This window comes from Limanda limanda, chromosome 12, assembly GCF_963576545.1.
Source record: "Limanda limanda chromosome 12, fLimLim1.1, whole genome shotgun sequence".
Classification (NCBI taxonomy): Eukaryota; Metazoa; Chordata; class Actinopteri; order Pleuronectiformes; family Pleuronectidae; genus Limanda; species Limanda limanda.
Window position 1 is genome coordinate 10,461,245 of NC_083647.1, and position 25,697 is coordinate 10,486,941.

Below are 25,697 nucleotides of genomic sequence, written 5' to 3' on the forward strand. Positions count from 1 at the left end.
GAACACAGATGCTACAAGTAGCTTTTACCAAAACCTGTAACCAAAATAATGTCCTTATTCGCTGTAACTGCCACTGTCGCATACCAAACCTACAGTATATGGGTATGGCAGTAGTTATCATGCAACGCGTCAAACAGCCCAGTCTCTTATGACCTCTGTGTCCATGGACACTTTTTCTCCTCAGTGGTCTATTATTGTCTTTGACGTTTTTCCATTACTGTGGGAAATTTTTGGCATCAACTCTTTATTTCTAGGAGTCGTGTCTAGTGAGCTGAAACCAGCCCATGAACCAGTCGCACAATATCAGTCAATACAAATGCAAAGGAGCTGAATTCCCTATGAGTGACTATTTTGTAAAATTGTTTTCTCTCCTTTCAATTTACATCATTTATGACCATTTTTATGCAGATGATGCACTATTGAGGGTGTACATTTTCAAGTATCTAAAGCTGAATCAATTAGTCAATGTGAAAATGTGAGTCTGTTCCATCTCCGCTGGCGTTGCTTTTATTGGTGAAAAACAGCACTTTTAGTGGACATTTTGTGGACTGTCGCAGCTGCTGTCGAAAGTGATCTACTGTACAGATGACAAATGTGTTTGTAAGTCATTTATAAACATACGACCCAGGTTTAACTTCTGAAATTCCCCTTTATTAGAGAACTACTTGTGTTAAAGTTTTGATTTACATTTGAACATTACAAGTTGATTTCACCTCCTCCACGTTAGATTTGTGTGTTGCATATAATCAGGCCTTATCATGTCTTATATTCCCCACAGTAATTGCGTTTACGCTCCTTCATTTATTTTGTGGCACAGAGCAACAGTGAGCTTTGCACATGTAGATTTATGGTTGCAAAAAGATAAGTTACGACATCGTTTCCCTGAGTCTCATTACTGGACTACAGCCTTGCAATTGCTGTGTTTGCATTCATTCATTTATGCAGAGTGGCGACTGCTGTGAGCAGAAGCTTTGCAAGTGTACTCTCTGCGTGAAGTGTGTGTTAGTGAAAATGAGAGGACGACTGAGGGTTTATCCTCAACTTCCTTAGAGTTGTACCATAGTGTTGATTCCCCTTCTTACGAAATCCACTCATATTGCATTACAAGCAGGGGAAAACAAAAACAGATAATCACTGTTCTTGTGGGCTGGTTTTCATCTGCATGTCTTTGTTTGTTTGTCTGTTGGCAGGATTACGTAAAGCTTTCGGACAGATTACCACAATTTTGAAGCAGATCCATATCAGGGGACAGTTCCTTTCTTGTATATTTTGGGATAGGGTGTTAATTTTTGTTTGATTCATCGGAAAATAATTCATGTATCTTGATTAAAAAAATTAGCAATTTGGTGAAGATCCAAATAAAAATCCAGATCCTGTGAATTCAAATGTGGTTTCATCAGGGGACTGTGGCCTTGGTGGAGGTGCTGTACTGAGTGATATTCTAAATGGACTTGCACATGTCAGCTATGGCGTAGCCCACTGTATTCTGTAACCTCACAGTCCTTAATGCAGGAGTAGAAATTTAACTTTAGCTGCAGCCTTAACACTATGATGCTGAGTTTTTAAATTACGCTGTAGCATAATGCTACAGGTGTGAGATACATGCTGTTATGTAGCAATAACACCAAACTGTACAGTTACATTAAAAATAATGGTGGGGGCTGTCTGCAGTACATCACTCAAGAGGTTAATTGTATAACGCTTCGTGTAGTGGCATTAGCTGCTGTTTGGCTGCTCCATCGCTGCCTGTTGAATGTGTCTTTTTTGTACGATGCATTTTCAGTGCAGCCGAGGCTTTGTCAATAGCACTTATTTCATTCTACTGCTGTGAATTAGGCCAGTAAAACACTGGGAGAGGCACTTACGCTAATTACATTTTACCGTCAGATGTGTCCAGGTTCGCCTTCGCTCCCTTCAGCTACATGCAACCTTCGTCCATTCACATCAACACGTGGGCGTTGTCGTGCGTGAGAGTGTCTGCGTGTACACAACTAAGTGCTTTTGCTTTTTTCCGTCTGTGAAGGTTTAGCGTAGCAGTATTTGAATTCTTCCATTCACACAAATTTCCCTGCGATCCTCACGGTAATTAAGAGCGTGCATACCATCAGTAGCACTTGTTTCCACCCATAGATGTTGTCAGTGCACTTCATTTTTCGGATTTTGTCCAGATTAACATCACAGCGAATCATTTAAGGCGTTGATTGACTTTGCGGCGCTAATGTTCCGGCTGACTTTGGGCGGGGGGGAAAGGCGATAGAGAGACAAGGATCTGAACTGGACTGCCTGTATCGCCTCCATCTCCAAAAAGTTATTATGGTCGTCCCCCCGCGCTCTGTGCTGCTGTGGTCTGCAGAGAGGAAAATTACATTAGAGGGAAAAGGATTTCAATTGTCTCCTTCAGACTGAGGACTGTGGACGCCTGCAGGGCCCGGGGGATCTGTAGTGTTTTTTAAAATAAGTTCCCTGATGGGATTGTCTCTGGGGGACTGAGGGCCTGGTCTGGATCTCTCACTCTGCCGGGAAATATGAGCTGGGTCCTGGACAGTTAATACGGTGAAGAACCTGCTGCCTGAAAACCTCTTAAATGCTCATCGCCGCCTTTGACGTGTTTCTTCACGTCATTTGTGCAAATAATAACACAATGACAAAATCAAATTATCTCTCATTTTTCTCCCGAACTCCTCGGTGGCTGCAAAGCATGTGAACTTCAGCGCATGTTGCTATGGCAACCCGGGAACATTTCTGAGGCTTCCTCTAACAAGTTGCCTGGCAATGCGGTCCTCGCTGTTACATAAGATGCGACTTACTCTCTTTTTCCCTCCCTCTCTCTCTCTCTCTCTCACACACGCACACAAACACACACACACACACACACACTCACAGGGCCTTTCCAGTCGCAGAATTTCACATTCAGCATGATTAATTCATAGCGGCACTAGATTTATGATTCCACCATGTAAATTCAAGCCAATGCAATCCACCACACTTGGCGAGAGTTTGCGCAGCGGCATTGTTGTGCTGCACGTCAGCGTCTGTGGCTGTTGTTAATAAAAGGAGCTTTGAAATTCAGATTGCGGTCGTCTCCGCTCGAATAAGAAAGCGATACAAAGATACTAAGACAATTTGGCTCCGTTCCCTGCTGTTGTGATGTTGTGTGGGAGGAAATCAGACGAGCAGACAAAAGGCTGTACGTTTTCCGTATAAACATTATAAAAGTCTTTTGTGTTCAATGCCGAGACACAAAAGAGGAAACAGAAATTTGGGCTGTACAAAAGCCTTCAGCCTTGTCATTCAGGGAGGAACAAGGAACGCTGATTCCGTTAAATTTCTTCCCATCACCTATCGTCCCCGTCCTTACTTTGACTGTTGGAGAGAGAGAGAGAGAAGGGAGCCGAGGAGGAGCGCTGAGCAAAGCACAGATAACACACTTCATCATTAGTGGGTCCACGATAAGTATTCAGACATTCAGCGGCTTCTCCTTATCTGGCCGCCATAATCTCTCTGCAGCTAAATACTATATGGCCGCCTTCAGCTCGCCACTCTGCTGGTGAAATTGGGTGTAAGAGAGGAGAAATTGCCATTTTACATTTGTTGGGACAGCCTGCCAATAGCCTAATCATTTTTGAAGAGATTAGTGCCGTGGTTGATAGACTCAGAGCTCTACGGGAATATGCATATCTGCCGTTATAGCTTTGCATCCGTATGATTTCTGCAGTGTGCTACACCTGTTATTTCCCAGGACTCTGCCAAGACATGAAGCCACACACACACAGCCTTCATTTCATTATTACTGTTGTTTTAGAAAATAACTCTGCTACAATCTGTCCCTCCGGGCTGACAGGCAAACCTTCAAATCCTGCTGGGAGAAGGATGATGGGCTCTCGGCTTTGATCACTGCAAAGGTGACCGGGAGTTCTCTGTCTTTGCCGTCTCTCACATCTAGAGAATACGCTCAGGTGTGTAAGCGTAACCACAAGCTGTTATGTGCAGAATTAACCAGCGGCTATGGTGCAATGAGCCAAACCTCCAGTGATGCACATGTGTATCAGTCCAGGTTAGGACTGATGTTTGCCAGAAGACACAAAACGACCACACACCAGTGGACGCTCCTGAGGTGCCTTGGAGGCATTTGTTGTCTGTTAGTCTTTGTTTCTGTTGGTGTTCATCAAGTGCGGAAGTGTGCACATTTTTTATACTAGTATATGAGGGAATAAATGCTAATCATTTTTTTTTTAAAAGTTATTTCCTGCGAATCATTTTCTTGGAAAAAACTGCATCTTTTAGCATGTTTTCTTAAATATATTGATATTAACTCATTCTGTCATTCTGTAAAGTTTAAGCAGGAGAATAGCAAAAATTTAGACATTTTTTCATATTTAGACTCCCTTTTCTTGATACAATGGCTCCACCTCCTGAGTGTTCCTATCCAGGATATTTTAGCTAAAATACTGAATAGATGCGTCATCCATCTTTACATGTAGTCTGTGGTAAACTCTGTAAACATCTTGGCTCCCCACAAGGAGACAAGGATATATATGTGTCGGCATTTGTGTGCATGCACTTAGATAACAGCATCCACGCACGTCTGCAACACTTGACTATGAGATCTGTCAACTCTGTGTCTGTCAACTCTGTGTTTCACTGAAGCAAGTTTTAAGGTCTTTTTTAATAGAGTGAATCATCACGTGTGACTAGCCTCTCACGACATGAATTCCCAGTTTGCCAGTTTGATTTATGACCATTTGTGAGAGCAGGACCTGCCCCATCGCGTAAGCGTGTGAAGGTCCATGTTACCGTAGACCTGTCCATATGTGACACATGCAGAGATGACCCGAGGAAATATAAAAGCCTTTGTATTTTTTTGATCTCATGTCTCGACATTAGGTGTCATTCACAGAATCGAGCATGAAAGAAAGTCTTTTTTCCTGACATTTGCGGTGTCTCGCTCAGCCGGAGACGGAAAAATGTCCAGTAATTGGCTCCCAACTGCTGTGGCAGCTTGAAACAGCTCAGTTAGTTGAGTTTTGCATCAGCAACTGGAATGCGGCAGGTTCACTTTCCGTTCACGGCCGACACTCCAAGCGCATGCATTAATCGTGCTGCGCCGTCAGTTAGATGGACAAGTGAGCGGGATATCTGCCAAAGCTGGAAAACTAGGCCTTATTTCCATCAGTCGCTATGAGTTGATGTGATCGGGCTCGCAAAGCTGAAGGCTTTACTGCTACTTTTCCTTTTTGTCCCTTCACTCCTTAAATCTAATAGCTTAGCCCATTGCTGATTAACCCCTAAGGTTGAGGACACAATTCCTCTTCCTTTGATTTTCTAAGGAAAGGCCAGGATTCTAAGGAGAGTGCATTTAACCTTTGGGAGACGGATAAGAAAGCTGCTCGATCGATTTGATTTGCTCAGGAAAAAAGGGCGTGTGGCTTAGCTCTGGCCATTTGAAAGCGAGGCTGCCTAAGAAGCAAGACAAGCCTTTTTTTCCGGAAAATATATTTAAAACTTATTTTGTTGCTGCGTCAAAAATGGTATCCCAAATAATTTGTTGCACAATATCAAGTGGCACCCTAACAAGTCTTGAGTTCTTGGCTTTTTGTCCAGCACCATCTTGTTCTTTTTTAAACCAGCACGATCCATGCTAGAAGTTTCTGCATTGGCCTCGGTCTCTTCAAACTATGTTAATTCACTTGTTTGTGCAGTACCTTTCAAGAGAAAACATCACAAATTGTTTCTATAAAACTTCCAGATGATTTAGAAATGAAAGATTTTTTCTGTGATGCAAGACAATAAAGGCTTTGCCTCAACACTGGGTCAGTAGCTTTTATCCTTATCTTCCCTTTAAACAAAACTGCGGCTGTGGTTGCTAGCCAACATGCTAATCACGGCCAAGTCTGAAGGTCGCAAGCTTCTGATCTCTCAGTCTAGTCCGGAGCTTTATTATCTTTTAACTTTGTTTTCAACTCCAGTTAGGGTCGGAGCCAGTGGAAGAGTGGGAGCTGTCAGTGATACTCAGTGCAGATATAATGCTATTTAAATGCTAATGTGTTAAGAGGAGCAAGACGACCTTTACTCACACTCTGCACGCAGGCGGAGAAGTAGAAGCACAAAACAGAAGCCCTCAGTAAATGAGCCTCTTCCTTTGACTCTGCTTCCCTTCCCTGCACGGCACGCCCTGTGTCAGATATAAGGTGTGTTTATCACAGTCGAGCCCAAGGGCCTCTGACAACATTATGGAGCTATGATCAGTTCAGGTGTTAAGTCAGACATGATTGGATGGTTTCGGAATGTGCAGAATGTTAAGTCAAATGTGATTGGTTTATATTTTTCTGGGGGAAATGTCTGCTCAAGCTAGGGCTTCTCGTCAGTGCAGTGAAAACATTTGTGCATCTGGTGAATTGGGTTAGTTTAAAGAAAAGATGGTTAATGATTCCTGCATATTCGTTCTTATTACAGATATCATATGCTTCTTGTCTTTATGTACCCCAACATTAGAACTGCATGACTCCTTGTAACCCATTAAAAATAGGAATACGGCCATCTTGTGCATTAGGAGCCAAACTCTCCTATGTAGAGATCAGTGGATGTAGCCGAGGTAGCAAGTTCCCATTGATAGACACACTCAGCCAATCTTTGGCTTCACTTTAAGGGAGTAGTCATGTCATCCATCTTAATATATATTCCTCAAATCCTTCCTGTTCTCAATGGCTTTTGACCATTTGTTTCTTTATCCCCTGTCTATCATTTCTACTATTATTTTCTGTCCTTGGTATTTTCATTCCCGCTTCAAACTCTGTAAAGGGGCCTTGGGGACCTTGCAAGTTCAAAGTTCTTCTTATCATTAATATTCATTAAAGAATATATTTTCTTTCTTAAAATGTGTCCTGCTGTAATTTATTTGCACTCCATCTTCTAAATTCACGCCCCCTCCTAACAGTCCATCGAAGCACTTGGCACCCAAGCCAGGAAGCCGATAATGTGATGGCAGGTGCTTGTATCAGTGTAAAAAAAAAAGGAAAGAAGAAGAAAGTCCACTCCCTGTTCACAGATGTCACAGATACTTGTCTCCCTGTTTGCAGAGCACTTGCCAGAGGGATTCACACTCACCAAGAGAGACGCTTCTCCTCAGTCTTTAAATACATAAATATGAAATAACCATCAGAATGCTATGTAGTGTTAACTCTTTGAATGTTTATTTTATCTTTGCTTTTAACTGGAGTACAATTCTGTATCAGAGGAGGAAGAGGAGAAGGAGAGATGGAGGGCGGATGAGTCTGTCATCTGTCGTATTGTCTCATGAAATACCATAACTCTCCTGCTAATCACTTATTCAGTTCAGCTCCCTGAGATACCTTGAGGAATGGTTGGGCCTCTGAGTAAGAAAGGGACATAACTTCAGACAGAAAAAGTAGCATCAGTCCTCTGTCAATAATCCACCATCATCCTTCTGCTGCAATAACCAGCGAGCAGTGACAGCAACTGACTCGGGACAAGCATGTTCACCTGGTCTACCCTGTTGAATTGTTCCCAGTAGAATTATGTTTTCATTTTCGGCTTAGTTATGTGCAGCCTGACAAAAACACTTCCCCCTGAGGGGAAAAATGTCTTATCTTTTTTTATTTAATTTTTGTTCGCACGCTCAGAGTAGCCTGGATTAATTTTACATCAGGCTGCCAAGTAGGCGTCCTCATGTAAGACCGGTAAACAGTGAGAATTTGTTTTCATCTCGACAGATGGAGGGCGACAGCAACAGAAGAGCATGGCTACACCTCGGGGGTTGAGATCTTAGACCTCATTAAAACTAAGTTTGAAAGGAATACATTTATATCTCATTTGAAAGATGAAAAGGAAGCTTCCGACCTCAGTAACAATTCACTGACAGCACAGCGAGCCATTGTCTGTGTGTGCGTGTGTGTGTGTGTGTGTGTGTGCGTGCGTGTGTGTGTGTGTGCGTGTGGCTTTGTGTGCGTGAGAGAGAGAGAGATTTTTCACAGCTCTTGTCAATAGAGTAAAATCCTCAATATAGCCAGTGATAAACATCAGTAACAGCACCCAGGGGACGTTTACAGAACACACTGGTTTCTAACTTCTGCTACAGTGAATCTTACACTTGTATTTGAATGCAGAGGGATCCAGTAACTATCAAGACATCACAAATATTTAGTTTTAAAATTGCATTAGTACTGCAGTAGTTACAGGAAAGGTTGGGAGATGTGAGACTACAGAGTGTGACTGTCTATAAATTTGTCATGAGTTCATGATTTTCTTGAAATCTGTTCATGTCTCAGCTCTTATCTGAGATGTTTGAGTATTAGTTGGTTTAATCATTATGGAACTTTTTTTCTTTCCTGTCTTTGTGAGGGGATGACATCTTGTCGCCCGTTCCATCAGCCAAACATAACTGAAGCAAAGAGATACTTCTCTCGAAAGGTTAATAAAAACTACATCATATTCTTCATTTCACTCTTTCTTTATGGTGGAACATTATACCTCCAGACACCCGAGGTTTCGTTTGAAATTTCTCCCACAGCTATCTGAGATCAGTAGGCCCTGATAAGTATAATAACTAAGAGTTGTGTTTCAACCAGAAGGAGTTGTTGAAAAAAATGATGAATGAAAATATCATAATAATAATAATCGGAACACATTTTTGACAAAAAGAAAAACGGGTGGAATTAAATCTTTTGTATAATATATTATACTTGTATTTATTTAACTGTGACAGTTTAAACCACACTAACATGCAACAGTACACTCATGAAATTAAATAGCTTACTTAATGACACAGAACAGAGAGGCATGTTCAATGTGATGAGAGTTTTTGGGAAAGACAAAATCTTTTGTCACCATTAGTAACGTGGAAAAAGGAAAAACAAACAGGAAGCAGTTTTCTGGAGAAGAACAGTGGTACTAACAGAACCAGATTAGATTTGCCATCACTGTGCCCCTTTTCTAACCATTATTTGAAACATGTTTTTATAGCAAAGCCTTTAAATGCCTAATTTTCTTTACTTTTAACATTTCTAAAGTTATGGTTCTTATTTTTGTTTTGTCTTGTTTTATTCTGTGCTGTTTCATTCCCATGTATATCGTTAAACCCTTTGTCACCCGATCAGATAAGTGGTATAGCAATAAAGTTGTATTATTATGATTGCTATTACCATACTCATGAGCAGGACAATAACCTACAGTCTGAACTCCATCCTAACTGTATGAAGGCACCGTCACAGATGTGATAGTCTGCTGGTTTACACTTGTTGTTACCTGCCTGGGCATCTGAATAAGCTCAGTCAAGGTGTTTTTGCTCCTCAGTTGTCAAGTTTGCTTTTGGTATTCGTGTCACTGTATCAGAATGAAGTTGCTGATAATATCAAGAGAGTTTATTGACATCTTACTACGTAGATATATTTGAAAAGAGCTTGGCCTACGTCTCCTCTCCGTTCATCGCTGACCCCGGTGGCTCATAAAGTCTCGCCTTTGTTTCATGGGGTTACAATGAAAGTGAAAGTGCATGCGGCTTATCATTGGCCGGCAAGTGAGATGGATATGATTATTCTAAGTTTGTCTTCTGGTTTCTTTTCTTGCTTTGGTGTTTTGTTTCCTGTTTCACAAGACGGGGTGGGGATGAGTTTGAAATATGGAGAAGCTTTTTTTTTGTTGCTTTTAATTTAGCAGCAGGTAATGAGTAAAATAAAGTGAGAGACAAAATGAGTATGGTTTTATAAAATACATTAAACTAATTAATAAGATTGAACGTTGAATTAGCATAATTTAATTAAGAGTCATTAGCTAGTTCAAACCTCATAAATCAAAAATAAAACACCACTGGAGACCCTCAGACTAGAATCTATCTTACACTGGGATCAGCTGAACTTTATTGTTTCCAAAATAACGCCATGTTAAGGCAGAAGATCAAGTATCATATTCATGGTGTCATCAATAACCTAGCACTTGTGTAACCCTTGAAAATGTTACCCCAATAATCACAACACTATTTAAAGGCCAGATACTGTAATTACAGCGAAAGCAGGAGGCGGGTGAAGATAAAGTAATCGTTTCCTCTGATTAAGTTGAATACAATTGTATAACGTGCGGAGACGTCTGCCCTTGGTGACCAATCACACAGAACTGGGTGTTAATCTTAGACTACATGGCTAACGCTAGGAGAAGGAGGGAAGGTGCATTCTGTGATCGCCTCCCAAGGACGCTTATCCGGCCATACGGCTCACAAGCGCTCTCCTCAGGGCTTTGATGGATGACACCAGCGTCACAAAGTGATAGGCTATTACCTCACTTTGCATTGGATAAATGGCAATGCAGGCTCCTACCTGTCGCCCGTCCTTCTCTCTTGTTTCCCTGTCTCTACACCAGTCGGCTGTCCTGAACATAGCGTGAAAAATGGAAGGGCTGAGATCTTGTCTGTGAAATCTGTTGATTTCACTTCCACATTTCCAATGTGCCACATTTTGAGTTTTTTTGTGTCCTTTGTAGTCAAGGTGGAAACAGCGTGTAATAACCAGCCTGTTGAAGAAGACATGATTTGGTACTAGGTTTTTTTTGTGCTTATCATTACGTGTTGAATGCATTTCTGCAAAAATGTTTTTTCTACCCTTACTGAGAGATTAATATTCTCTCTTGCTCTCTTTTGCTTTCAGACCAGCAGTATTCATGGTCACCCTCACATTACTTCGATGAGGACAGCTACTCCCCTCCACCCAGGAACATGAAGGGTCTCTCTGGTGGCCGCCCTGCCCAGCTGCAGCTCACCTCTCCCATCTCAGCTCACACCTGTGGCCTGGCCGAGTGCGACCATTCCCTGGACCACCACCTTTATCATGGCGACTCAAGGTCACCCTCCTACCTCCTTAGCCCCACTGAGAGCTGCCCCCTTGATGGTCACCACCGCTGCTCCCCGCGAAGCTCCATCCACTCTGAGTGCATGGTGATGCCCGTGTCCATGTCAGCCACTGACCACTCCATCTCTAGTAGCACTTTCCCCCGCATGCACTACGGCAGTGCCACACGGGACAACGCTGGAAACACGTCTGGTGGCAGGGACTCCCGAGATGACTGTGGCTCCTCCTCACACGGCGGCAGCGGCAAGATGAACCGAATCCCAGCAAACCTCATGGACCAATTTGAAAAGCAGATGCCGCTGCAACGGGATGGCTTCCACACATTGCAATACCAACGCACCTCCACCACAACCACGACCACAGAGCAGCGCAATGAAAGTCCTGGGCGAATACGCCACTTAGTTCACTCGGTACAGAAGCTTTTCACAAAGTCGCACTCTCTAGAAGGATCCTCCAAGATGAATGGCACCAAAGGCGACTCGCACCGGGAAGGCTCACACCACCACCATAACCATCACCAGGGCCACCACAAACACAGCAAACGCAGCAAGAGCAAAGACCGTAAATCTGATGGTGGTGGCAAGCAACGCTCTGGAGGATGGTGGAGCTCGGACGACAACCTGGATAGCGACAGCACATACAGGACGCCGAGCCTCATGTCGCGACATCCCGTTGAACACATCAGCCACTGTTACCCTGACTCCATGCACAGCCACCTGGCAGGAGACCTGTCGCTAAAACCCTCTAAGAGCAACAACGACGTCAAGTGCTCGGCCTGCGAGAGCATAAGCATGGCACCAGAGGGCAAATTCATGAAGAGGAGCTCCTGGTCAACACTAACGGTCAGCCAGGCCAAGGAGGCCTACAGGAAGTCCTCACTCAACCTGGAGAAGCCCATGACACCAATTGACCTCAAGCCCAACATCAGGCCCTGTCACTATCTACAGGTGAGTTTGGCTGAGTATGCGGTGCCATCAGTATGCACATTTTCTAGTGAAACGCCACAGCTTCCAATTTCACAGATTAACAAAAATTGCATGCCACTTGATTGGGGGAATTCACATACTGCAAAACAATTTAGTTTATTTAAATTTGATGATGTGTTGAGAGCAGAAGATGGTTGTATTAAGGTTATTTCTCAAACATGTTTTATCGTATTCGTTGAAATCCTCTTCACGTCTAGATAGCCAACCTATATATAAAATTGTCTGGGGAAAAAACAAAGTCAATGCCTGTGGCAAACATAGGACTGTGATAAACATGACCACTCATTTCATTCACTCGTGTGTGCTCTCCCTGCCATGCTGTTACGGCACATGACGGGGGTCTTCACTAGCCGGAGAGGCATAAACCGCTGAGCCAGAAATTAGCGAGCGAGTCACGGATAAGTCTTCCTCTAGCGGTTGTCAGGCTGTAAGCATTCACGTGTTTTTGTGGTGTGGCTTTGAGAAGAGGGCAGAGGGGACGTATTTGTTGCATATTTTGTGTATTTTTAAGTGTCACCTGCTCTTGCTAGCTATTCCAGGATTGCAAATCCTAGCTTTAATAAAGACATGCAGTCAAAGGGATGTTAAAAAGAAATTGTCTCCAAGTCCCTACAGTGACTAAGGGTCCAACATAAAAGTACAACGTCCTCGTTAACGTTATTCCCCCGAACATAAGCCGTTCATTGTACAACATAAATCGGTAATTTTCTATAGGTGTCCTCAATCAAGGAAGAAAAGCTGCTTATCACAGCTGAACCACTGATTGATCTGAAATTGCTTTGTTTGTCTCTGTGTATGACAATGTCAACCTGTCCTGTGGCTCAGCGTGTCGCTCGCAGCAGAGAGAACTATCACAGCAGGACGAATCAATCAACTCCATGCAGTGAATGGTCGGAATTCGAAGGGAAGAGTCACCAGTGTGAGGATAGAAGATGAAGAGATCAATGCAGTTTTTTTTACCATGTTGTTTGCGTCGATTTTACATAGGTTTTAACTCTGGAAAAAAAAGATTAGCATTTAGTCCAGGCCCTACCATCAGGCTCTGCATGAGACCCCCTCCCCTAACACCACGAGGATCAATTCAAAATGAGTCAGCGCTTTTCACAGAAGTGTTTCACAGGTTTTTTATATGCATGCTGAAGGGTAACTATGTGGGAGAAGGAAAGAAAGAATGCCCGAAAAAATCGGAAAATTGCAAATCCAAGCAGCGAAAGAAATTGACTTTGGAACAAGGCTGCTCAGTAAACAACGTGGTATGTGAAAGCATCATGTTCGTACCGCCTGTGGCCAAAATAAAGTGAGCACTTCAGCACATTGGGAAAGGGGTACTCCAAGCAGAGTGTGTTGTATAGATTAGAGGCTGTTGTAATCAGAAAGCCAATCAAATCAGCCAATGGAGCTAAAGTGAGCAAAGTTTATGTCGGACAAATATATATCAGGTGGCTAATTTTAGACATGGTGCTATTAAACATAACTGATGGTCATTTTCAACCCGACAGGGACATTTTTTACAATCCCTCTGAGTGTCTCCCAATGAGACAGCCACAGTGTATGGTGCCACCCCTCCACCCTTTCCTTTCTTCCATTTGGTCATTCAGCTGAGGTAGTGTCCAAGTCATTGCACTATAAACACTTCTAAAAATACCCTCCGCTCCTGCTTCCTGCCGCAGGGCTATATTTAGCCGGCCGTTATCAATCCAATCCATGCAGGGTGACACGTCTTCGCTCCCCGGGTGAGAATCAATGCCCTTTTCGGAGAGAGCGGGGAAGATGTATCGAAGAGGAGAGGGGCGGGGGAATGTTCGAGACGCATACATCTGAGGCCCGTTCCCCTGTGCATGCACTGAGATCCTCCAGGAAGCAGAGAGAGGGGAGGGAAACACCGAAAAAAGGATGGCTATTTTTGCTCCCCCACGGCTAATGTTGTTGCTCATCAGCAGGAGCAGTCAGGCAGAGAGATAGAGCCAATAGTCAGGAATGGAGCGCACACCGAGGGGTCACATTGAGAAGTTTTTCACTTCCTGCCGCGGCTGATTAGGATTTATCCCTCAACTGTCTTCACTGTACTGTACTGAATGTGTGTCCATGTATGAATGAATGTGTGAGATGGGGTGTTTTTTTTCTTTTTTCTTTTCATCATTCACCAGATGGTTTGATGACGGGCCAGTCACCTTGTTTGCGTCCTTGGTTGATGACAAAGGGAAGGAAAACAACTTTCTGAAGTGTCTTAGATGTATGAGAACACAAACAGACAGATGTGCAGTGTCTGTATGTTAATGCTTGAGCTTCCAGCAGGTGTTTGTGACACTCTTTGTGTGAGAAGTGTGTACGTATCAGAGATTGATTAACCGGACATTGGGGGAGACAGAGATAGATTCATTTTGGCTGCTCTTTCTCTGAAATTGGCCACAATTAGCCCTCCTGAAGACACACACAAACACACACGTACCGTTTGCTATTCCTTCATGAGTATGATCACAAAGTGGATTTTAATTAAAGGAGGGGATTGTGGATAATAAACATGCAATTTTATATTTCTTTTACACCAAAGTTAGCAGGTATCCATGGGTTTTTTTAAATGCCAAAAAGGCGATTGGACGCCTTTACCATCTCCAGTGTAAGGGTTTGCACTTCTGAAGTGGAAAAAATGACAGACTACTGAAATCACTATAGAGACCAGTGAAAATGTTCTGATGGTTATACTTTTATACCTTTTACTTCAGCTCCTCTTTCAAACTCTGCGGCGACGGAACATTGTGTTGCATCTTGCATGATACAAGAGAAAGAATCGCTGTTTGCACGTTGCTCCCAAGATGTTACAAAAAGTACACAAAAGTCCATGGCCATTTATTCGCAACCATATCAATCATTTGACCCGGATGTGAATGCCGATTGTATCCATTCCGATAACAGACAAAAGCCAGATGTTAGTGGTTTGAATTTGATTGTAGGTGTGTCCGCCATCTCTCTGTTGCTCTTTCACACACTGATGTACACCTGGCTGACGTTAGTGTTGCTATCTGTGCCACCACTTTTCTACGCAAACCTGTAACTTCCCAGCAAAATAAACTTAGTCCTACTGACAGCTCTCAGACCTGTTTAATAAGTCAGCTGCTCCAGCCAACGCCGCTCTGTTCTCTCCTAGCGCACAGTAACCATTCTACAAAGGGAGGATTAGCCTATGATAGTTTTGCTGATGGGGCATTGCGGAGGGATTTAATAAGCCAATTAATTGCCATGATGGCTTGCCAAAGGTGGAGCTTGAGAAGCACAAAGGCTGATGATTAAAACACAAAAGTGAAGTGCAAAGCAGCAGAAACCAAACTGGCACTGTGAAGGAAAGCTACTGTAACCTCCACACATACACACGCCTACACAGGGGTTTCCTAACTTTATCATGAAGGGGTTTCAAGATAACTATCAGGCCAAGAACCATTACCTAAGATTTTGTACTATTTTGTCCCAGGATCAGACAGCAGCTTGTAGATAAATGTTACTCGTCTGTTGCCCGAGGTGACAGGGTGGTTCCATGGTTACCACCGTGTCGGCAAGCATCTGCTCATACTTCTGTTTTGTATTTGACCTGTTGTTATCTAAATCCTAAAGTTTCATTTCAGTCTTCAAGGACATTGTCAGGCCAATTTAAGTAGCAATTAAAAGTCTACGGTTCAGCACATTTTTGCTACTGCTTCTCAAAGACAAATCAATGATATTAGCAAAAAAATCCTTGGAGGTTTTAAACCAATATTTGCTGCTGTATCAGCATTTTCTTTCTTAGATATTTTCTGCATATGACTCTTAACATAGGGAGGTATAGTCATTTGCTGCAAACTATACATTTGACCTTGTAGTTTCTCATATGTCATGAATCCTCCCTCCCCCCCCCCACACACATTTTTGAAAGACTTTTATTGACCTTTTAAAAGTTTTGATTTGTCTGTGGATATATGTTTGACTTTTGATTTACTTCCATGAAACTTTGTGTTGAATTGGTGGAAGTTTAGATTTTTGAACCTGACATAATTTTGTGTCGCTGTACACTGTTAACAGTCCGACTAGTTTATTTTAAGTCACAAACAATGATACTTTTTGGATAATCTCTATTAACAGCTATCTTCTTATCAATGAACATAAAATAAAAAGTTAATAGCCGATGCATTTCGATCAGTGTGTTCTGCCTCTTTTGCTCTTCACACAGACTGTTTACCTGCAGGCAACCAGAGCCTGCTCAATTGTGATTCGTCAAATTATAAACACTTATCCAGATGTTTTGAGCCACCAGAATTTGTCCCAATTAATGCAAATCTTCCTTGTCTGCAGGCTGTAGAAGAACATTTGCCACCAACAGTTTGTTTTGCAATTGTCCTGCCCCTTAATGGTCAGACATGAATCAGAGTAGCAAGATATAGATAAAGAGTCACATCCTTTACACTAATGAAAATATACAAAGCTATCAGTCATTTTTCTCCCGCTAAGAACACACACCTTGGATGTAGCCAGCACGTGTGGATTGTAACGGATGCGCTCAGGGTTTGTTATATAAAGGAAGTTGGCACCAGAGGATTTGTTCTGAACTGTATTAAGTCAACAGATAATTGGGTTCTGCAGATAGGAAACATCGGCAATGAAATGTGTGAGCTGTTTGTTGTGGAGGTGTTAAAGGTGGAAAAGAAGATGATGCAGAGTTGCTGCCAGCTGAAGGGAGACAGGCCGAGCAGGGCACATGGGCGAGCTTTTATAATGATGAGCTGACAACCCTCCACTGTCAGCCGTTTGCCTGCTGAGCTTGACAAGGATAGCCCTCAAGGCAGTGGGAGGTGATTTGTTATGAATATTACACTGCCAATGGTCAGCCAGTGATGTACCACCCATGACAGCCAACTGACTCTCTCTTTCCTGTTATAAGCAAAGTTTAATAAATGAGAAATGGGAAATATCATGAGTTACCACAGGAATATTTTGCATCTGGAGCTTGTTAATATGCTAAAGTTAGCTATCATAGCTGTTAGACTCTTGGACATTGAGACTATATGGATACCTCATGCAAGTCTAATGGGACTTATCGATACGCAACGGGTCAGGTCGAGATCGGACAACAAATTTGGAAGAATAAAAGGGTGTGCTGTCCCGAGCGCATGACCTGCTTTCTTGTCCTTTGTCGGCTGAGGCAGGACCTATGATACAACCAAACGCTCGGCTACATAATTATTAGAACTATGATGATTTTTCAGTTGCCTATTTTTCGGTGCCCCCTCAAGACTTGGTGCCCTACGCACAGTGCGTAGTGCGCGTTATGGGAGCGGCGGCACTGACCATACAGGCTTCTAGATGTCGCATGTGTGGGCGTGAAAGAGAGTGTACGAGAGGTACGTGTGTGTTCAGTCAGTTGTCTGTCAAATAAAATATGTGTATTCAGCCTCCCCTGTGAGGCAGAGAGAGGAGACGCAGAGAGAGAGAAAAAGGAAAACAGTACCCGTTCTGTCATATAAAGCTCATCCATGCAATATTGTGGGATGAAAATGAGGGGCTGGAGCCTGTTGGGTGGGATTAGCAATGACTGTAGCTATAGGAGCTCTCAAACTCTACCCCTCCCTTTCCCTCTCTCTCAGCCACTTCTCCATCTTACTGCAATAGATCCCTTCCATCATTCTTCTCTCTATCTCTCTCCCTCTCTGTCTATACAACTCTATTTCTTGACTTAATAGCAGTGACTTATGTTTCTTAGTGGGAGAAGCGCTGTGTATAGATGGAGCTGCAGAGTTAATCAATGAAATGCACTGCTGCACTGCAGGAGCATGAGCTGGTGCCTACACACACACACAGACAGACAGACACACACACACACAAACACACACAGCACACACGTCTTCTTGCAGAGTCCGAGAAGTAAAGGTAACAACAATGCTATTTGAGGTTAAATGTTGAAGTCCTAAAGTAGCTGTGTAAACAAGATGCCGGTTGTGGTAATACCCCAGTTTGCAAAAAGAATACTCTCATCATACCATGTGGAAAAAAAGAATTCCCCCCAAGTCATGTCTGTTCTTTACTAAGCAGAATCTAGTTTATTAAAAGGTCAGAACCATCAAAACGTCTCGGAAAAAAAACATAGAATGGTTTTATGGCAGTGAGCCTGTGGGTGCATCATAACCTCTGAACCCCATGTCTTCCCTCAAAGGGATTTTTAGCTCAAGATCTATTTTTGATCTTTATTCAGGATTCTATTTTACTCTATTACAGTCTTAAACTGTATGATGCACAGTGAGTCTGTCCACGTCCTCCCATTATACAAAGATTTACCAAAAGTAGCCAAGATACGATTGCTGCTGTCATACATCTTGACATCTTTTGGAGTCAGAGTCTGCACAGCAGGGATTTTGTTGTGGAACCGTGGTACTGAGGTCCCACTGATACATACGCTCAACCAATCACAAGTCGGTCTCAGCTGTCAATCATGTCGTTTCACCCCATTTTAATAGTCTTGAATATCCAATTAAAACCAAACTTAACATGTCATTGGACTTGTTAGGTTGTTCCTTGTCCAATCTGTCAACATGGAGGAGGTTTATGATGACCGGGGGGCATCCAGACGCTCCACAGGATTATGTTCTACACCTGATCTGTGTGTGAAGCACTTTTAACTGCCCGAACCTGCATGAAAGGTGCTACACAGTTAAATTTGATTGGCTGAATGATTGACGGTGAAACCCCGTGTTGAAAAGTGTCCATACTGATTAGCATGCTGGGACATCCTGGTGTGTTTCCACAACAGTCAATACAATCTCACATTTTTTTTATCTTCACTGGGAGACACCTTGCAATCTGTCCGGTTTATCAACCAATCCAAATTAAACAAACCTCTACACAGCTTGCGCCTGTCCTCCGGCGTTCCGTTCATTAATTAGACGTCTAAAAATACCAAACCCCTCCTAGACTTAATTAACCCATCGACTCCATTTGGTAGCTGCCGCATAGCCTGTCTTTGCAGGGGAGATGAATGACTGTTATCAGGATGTGTTGGAGTGTGTTTGCATTGGCTGGGATAAGAATCCTTGTCCGTGTCTGTGTGTGTTCTGGATAGAAGACGACACGATGAGCTTGTTTATGCTCAATTCAAACGTGAACGTCTTTGTCTTTTTCTGCAAGAGCGTGTGTTCGAGTATGATTTTTGCTGCAGCAGTGTTTTTGTGCCACATACGTATCGACCGACACCTCAGCTTTTCACTGAGATCTGCTCCTCAGCTTTAAAGACTGGGAGGACACACCATAATCCCCCATCAGTCATGCCCCCCCTCCATCCTAACTTCACATCATACATGAAACATGAGAGTCAAAGGCTGCTTCGATCTCTGCAATTAACCAAGAGTATCGTAATGAAACCATAACTGATCAATTATTCGAGTCGTTCTGATTTGACGTGACACTTGTTAGCATAGTAATTGTTGGTGGGCGTGTGCTAATGGCAGAGGTCAGTAGAATTAGTTTTATGTGGAAATGAATGGATACAATTAACAGATGCTTTAAGAGCTGTTAATGAATGAATGACTCATCAGTGTCACAAGCCGGGATAATTTCTTTTTTCAAACATTTCCTTTTTGAAAAGATCAGCAGCTTTGCTTTGCCTTCACGCCGGCCATAGCCAGCGGCTGGAGGCATCATGTTTTCAAGTTTTCCATCCGTCCCACTCTTGTGAACATGATATCTCAAGAACGCCTTTAGAGAATTTCTTCGAATTTGGTGCAAACTTTTACTTGGAGTCAAGGATGAACTGATTAGAATTTAGTGGTCAAAGGTGTAAGTCACTGGGACCTAGAAAAAACGTTTTTGTTTTTTGGTGAATGCATCATCTCAGGAACACATTGAGGGAATTCCTTTAAAGTTTGTACAAATGTTCACTTTGACTCAAAGAGGAAGTGATTGAAATTTGGTGGTCGAAAGTAGAAGGGTAATGTCATAGTGGCCTCATCCAGCTTGAAAATCCACTTCAACTTATGAATTAGCTGATTACGAATTGGAGATCAAAAGTTAATGTGATTGCACAAAACCCTTTTATGCCCCGTAAATGTGTTACTTTTAATTATCTTTACGACGCCATGAGAAGATCCTTTCAACCTTGACACAAATGTTCACTTAGACTATCAGATGAATTGATTAGATTTCATTTATCAAACGGTCGAAGGTAATGGTGAAAAAAAAATGTTGTAGACTAAAACCGCACTGGTTGGAAGAGGCCTTCGACTACAATGTGGTAATTCTAGTTTACCTATTGAATAACCATCACATTTCAGTCAGGATTTTCCCATGAGCTGACATTTGTCTCAGAGAGTAATTAGAGTCACAAGTTTTACGCAGTAATGACATTTGGATGCCACCTATCTCCTCCTGACATTTGCCACAGCCAGTCAACTGCCACCAGTTCACTGTGAATCTGTGAATAATGACTGACTCATTTACTGGTACAAGAACGTGTCGAAAGAAAAACACAGAATCCGTCTTATCCATAAAATCACACAGTTATGCTGGGTTTTAATAATTAATGGTTATTGTGGGGAGCGGGGGGTTTACAACTTGTCTTGACGGCATGAATGGCTTTAAAGTCAACAAAATATGGACCTGAGTCAGATTTAACTTAATGAAATCCAGGGCTGGGTGGACTGGCACCGTGCCGAGGCTGGCTCCGCTGCCAGAATGTTAAAGTGAGGGATGGCTACAGCATTGGAGAAACCTTCAGCTTCCACATAGAGTTTAATGATTACTGACAATGTCATATTTTGTGAGTGCAGCCCATTGACCATGTAAATGAGTGTCCAACTAAAGCTTCTGACCATTGCACACGGTCAACAGAGTTCAACAAGGTAAATCTGGACGGGAGGAAACAGAGAAGGAGACGTGTATTTGTGTATGTGTGTGTGTGTTTGGGAGTACTTCTACCTTTGTGAGTACCATTTTTAGCATAGACCTTACACAGTGAGGACATTTCAGTCGGCATCCCTATTTCAAAGGGATGTTTGAGGGTTTAGACTTGCTTTTAGGGTCAGGAAAAATCAAGTCCCTATAACGTTAATCATTACATTTTAAGATAGGTTTTAAGGTTAGGTTTAGCTTAAGGTGTGATGCAATGCAATGTTGTATGTGCGTGTTTGTGTGTATTGTATATAACACACTTGAACAATCATCATCATTTAATAAGAGCACAACCATCACTAAAACAGAAACATGTTGTTGAGTGGCAAGTGCCATAATGGAGTGTGTGTGATCTGCTTGAAATTGAATCTAATAGTTTGACGAAAGCGTTTAAGACCAACATGGCCGTTAACCTACATTTAACACTGTGCTTCCAGATTGCCTGTACAGATGCTCTGTTTTTTTAATCCCAACCTTGATGCTGCTTGTTCAGTGTGAAATATTCACTCCATATGCAGAGAAGATAGACAGGCAGCAAGAGCAAGTTCTCACTCTGAATGGGATAATGGTGATGAAAAAGTCTGTATACTCAATTACCTGCTTTAGCGAATGGAATAAAATTGAGGCATGTAGGCAGCCTGGCTTGTTTTGACGGAAGTTTTCCTCACGGGATAGATGCCACCTGCTGAGCAACGTTAGCTCCTGTTTCCTGAGATTTAATTTGAACAGAATATCAGTCGAGATTTTGTGGAAGCTGTCGGGTTGACGGGTTTGACGTGTGTTTCTTAATCACCTGTGTCGCTCAGTTGATGGGAAGTGATTTTTTTAGAAAAGAAAATTGCAGTTTTTATGGGTGAAACGAATATACTGTAAATTAAAAACTAATACACTTAATGTACGTAGTACATAGATTTGCATACTTGATACCCGATCTGGCGTTTTCAGCAGTATCAGAGGCGGTTCCAATGATGGTATCAATATCGAATTATAATAATAGCATGTTGTAGCCAAGGTAACAGATAAGTCTTTCTGTGAAGTAATTATATTTCATATAAAATGCTTCTTTCATGCCATCAAAAGTATAGACACATTTCTACTCTGATATCATCCTTGTCATATTGTCACATATGTTGTTTACAGCTGTAGAAACCAGTATGTGTTTGTCCTTGTCCCTCGCTGTTTCACACAGGTGCCCCAGGATGAGTGGGCGGGTTACCCTGGCGGCGGGAAGGATGACGAGATCCCCTGTCGTCGGATGCGGAGCAGCAGCTACGTTAAAGCCATGGGGGACGAGGAGAGCGGCGAGTCGGATTCCAGCCCCAAGACTTCGCCTCAGAAGCTGGTGCGGCCAGACGCCCTGGTCAAGGCCATCATCAGACCAAGGGAACTGCTTGATTCTCAGAGGTACCACACACTCAACTTAAAGCTTCCACAATAGTTCATAGCGTTTGGCTCTTTCTTAGATTTCTGTTATTTTTGGCCTGTTCTTGCGTATTTGCATCGGCTCTGGTGTAGATGCAGTGAAGCAAATAGTTATGTATATGATAGTTAGGTGATTATATCATTTGTCAGTTTTATTTGTTGATATTATATAAAAAAAACATAGTACAGCTTATCTATTGGTTTCAACCACAGACAATACATATAAATATATATAAATACTCGACATAGCAAAATAATCTGGATCGCTACCTGGTGGCTAGCTGCAGTATAAGTCATTAAGCCTGGCTCCTCCATGATAGTTGAGGGGACAAGTACCAAATGATTGGCTATTTGCGAACAGGGTGAAACGGTATGATTGACAGCTGAGACTGACTCGGGATGGTCAAGCATCTGTATCAGTGGGACCTCAATACTGCGGCTCCACTTTGTGATTTCTGTTGGGCAGACTCTGACTTCAAATTATGTCAAAATCAAAAGATGGCGGCGCCTGTATGCCGGATAATTTACTTTAATGGTGTGTAAATGAGAGGAAGTGGAGACACATGGAGACTTTTATTGACGTTTCAGCCCATCAAGTCTTAATACTACCACTAGGTGGTACAAAATACGAAGCCTTTCAAATTCTACATTTAAGTAAGTTTTAAGTAAATGATTCTTCCTTAGGGATCCGATAGTCCGATAGTTTTTTTAAATATCCATATATCCCAAATTAAAAAAATGTATAAACGATTTGATATGTTGAAATTATCTCAGTACATTGGGATGTCCTGCTAGCCTGACGTTGTCATACTCATTATTCTAGTCAGAATATGAGTCTGAGACCGCTCCATTGGGCTGTGATTATGGGGCGTGTTTCAACGGAACCAGGAAACAAAATGCCTCTTCGCTCAATTGGATAGACCTAGAACCAATCAGAGCAACGTAGTATGTGACGTATGTCAAGCGACGCATAGTAGTTGTCTGTTTCACGAGTTTGTTCACTCTATAAATAAATCAATGGAAATGCTGCAAATGCCGCTCGTATCTCCACCGGAGGCAAAGCCCCCAGGAAGCAGCTGGAGACCAGGGCTTCTAGTGAGAGCCCCGGCCGCCGGCGGCGTGAAGAAGCCTCACCGCTACCGGGACCCGGGACCTTCCCGGTCCCGGGACCGAGGCTCTGAGAGAGATCCGTCGCTACCAGAAATCTATGGAGCTGCTGATCCGCCAGCTGCGCTGCAGAGCTCCGCTGTCATGGCTCTGTAGGAGATCAGCGAGGAGAAACGGCAGCTAATCGTTTTTTTCAAGCATTCACTTCCTTGTTGCTCCAACATTAACAGCGTCCCAACATGTGTGTTTTTTGTCTCATATGTGCTGAGGAGCGTAGCGCGCCCCCCCACCCCCCACACACTCTCTTTTTATTTATATAACTGCTTGTGTGGCTGCAGCATGGGGGCCAGCTGATAAATTAAACTTTTTATGAATCCCGTAGGAGGACGGCAAAAACATCTGTTCGATCTACAAATGCCTTGATCGCGTTCCTCTGTTCTTCTTTCAAAATGAATGCGCTGTCGATGTCTCTGAAACAGACTCGATGGCAGCATCGACACATCTCAGCTCATAGATATAAACACTATATATGTCTAAATATGTCTCAGCTCTCCAGCGGCAGGCAGCGCTCTTTGCTGACGTGGTTGACTACGTCACTGTAGATCATCTGTCAATCATCGTATAAAGCCCGCCCTGACGATTTGATTGGATCGACCAGCTTCTGTACGAGCATAGTTTCTCCCCAACGGAGCGACTCCAGACCGAACTTCCCGAACAACAAATGTTGTGGGCGGGGCTAAGTTCGTCTGGCACCCAGGCTAATGTCCTGCATGACTTCTAAGACATTTTTATTTCTGTATTATAGTTGTCGAGGGTGCACCTTTCTATAGTTTGTATCTGTTGCTGTTCTGAGCGAGACCACGCTTGTTATTTATTTGCTAATTTACATTCCCTCCAGCAGTGTTGGCAGTTCTCTTGTTGTCGGGGCCCACCGCTGCAGCAGTGTCAAACACTTGATAGCTGAACTCTGTTCTCATTAAAATCCCTTTATGGATAGTCATATCAGTGTCTTCAACTGTAAGAAAGTGTTGTAGCGCGTTCTTATGGGATGTGTCCTATTAAACGCAGAGGAAATACAGGGCTTTTGTTTTTGGTAGCTTGGCAGCGGAGGAAAATGCTCATAAGAGGATTACACGATGAGACAAGCTGAAGACAATGTCACGAGAAAATAAACACGAGAAACTATGTTATGGAGAGATGGGAGAGGAGTTGCTTTGATTACAGCATTAACAAATCCATTAGATTAGAATTAAATTAGATAGCAGTGGAGTCGGATCAATGAAGAAGAGTGATGAAGCCTCACCTGCGGTAATGTTGTAGCTGAGAGAGAATTAAGTAACCGCATTTCTCCTAGAGGGATTTACTGTGTTGTGTTATCATCAACATAAATATGAAAAGGATCTACCTTTTCAATATTCATACGTGAACGTAATTATAGCTGAACAAGATACAGGAGTGATACACTGCCGAGGTTACTGTGAAGCTGGTAAAGGTCAGAGGAGGATTCCCTTGTCTATTCTGTTCCTTTTCCTGTGTGTTGCATGTTCTAATAATCATCTACCTTCCTCACCTTCTCGTCCTATCTCCATCTTTACTTCATCCATTTCCTGCCCAGGTAATTTCCACACAGAATGACATTTACAGTTACAAAATTAAAAATATTTCCTCCACCTGAATCCATTTGTTCAGCAGTTGTTAGCTGTTCTTTTTTCAATTATGAATCCGTAAGTGAAACCATTTCGATGTTGCTTATCGCTTTATTTGACTGCCTATTGTGGTTTTTAAATTGTATTGTTAAAGTATATATTTTAAATTATTGCATTTAGCACGGACGGATTCATCTTTTCCAGAGTCATTTTTTCAAGGTGGCAACAGAAGAAAGCTAATTCATTTCCGCTCCCCATTCAAAGAGACCTTTTCCTCTTTGTTAGCAGCAGAATGTAAAAACAGTAATTGCAGCTGAGGCAGTGATTTTAATAATGTGATTATTTAAAAATATATATATATTCCAGACCTGCTCTTTTAAAATACAACCTTCTTTATGCTCTGATTTGTTAGCCGTGTATGTTGAGTGAATTTATCAGCTAACACGTTATGTGCTTGTCACATGTAGTTTTGGTTAAAGCTTTTACAGGGCATGAACAACCAAGAGCTTGTTTTTGTGTTGATCAAAGCTGTTCAACAAAAAGCACAACTGATATCAACTAATTTATAGGTTGAACTAAAGTTTAAGAGAAAATGATTTCAGAATTTGTTGTGCGCCCTGTTTAAATAACCTCTTTTGTTTCCTAACAGTTCAAATCAGTTTTCTTCACCACAATCTACAACAGAGACTAAAAAATATCTTATTATATGGAAGTTGTTGTACATGACAACACTGAGAATCAATAGTCAGGTAAAGTCAGATTTATTTATATTGCACAATAAG

At 42.4% G+C, this 25,697-nt stretch overlaps 1 protein-coding gene across 1 annotated transcript in view; it reads left to right on the plus strand.

Moving 5' to 3' along the window:
- The first annotated feature begins 10,720 nt into the window (after window positions 1–10,720).
- dlgap2a (discs, large (Drosophila) homolog-associated protein 2a) overlaps window positions 10,721–25,697 on the plus strand; it is a 52,988-nt gene continuing 38,011 nt past the window's right edge. Inside the window, exons 1-2 of the mRNA XM_061082869.1 lie at window positions 10,721–11,800; window positions 21,930–22,144. Coding sequence (XP_060938852.1) covers window positions 10,721–11,800; window positions 21,930–22,144 — 1,295 coding nt within the window. The remainder of the gene's footprint in view (window positions 11,801–21,929; window positions 22,145–25,697) is intronic.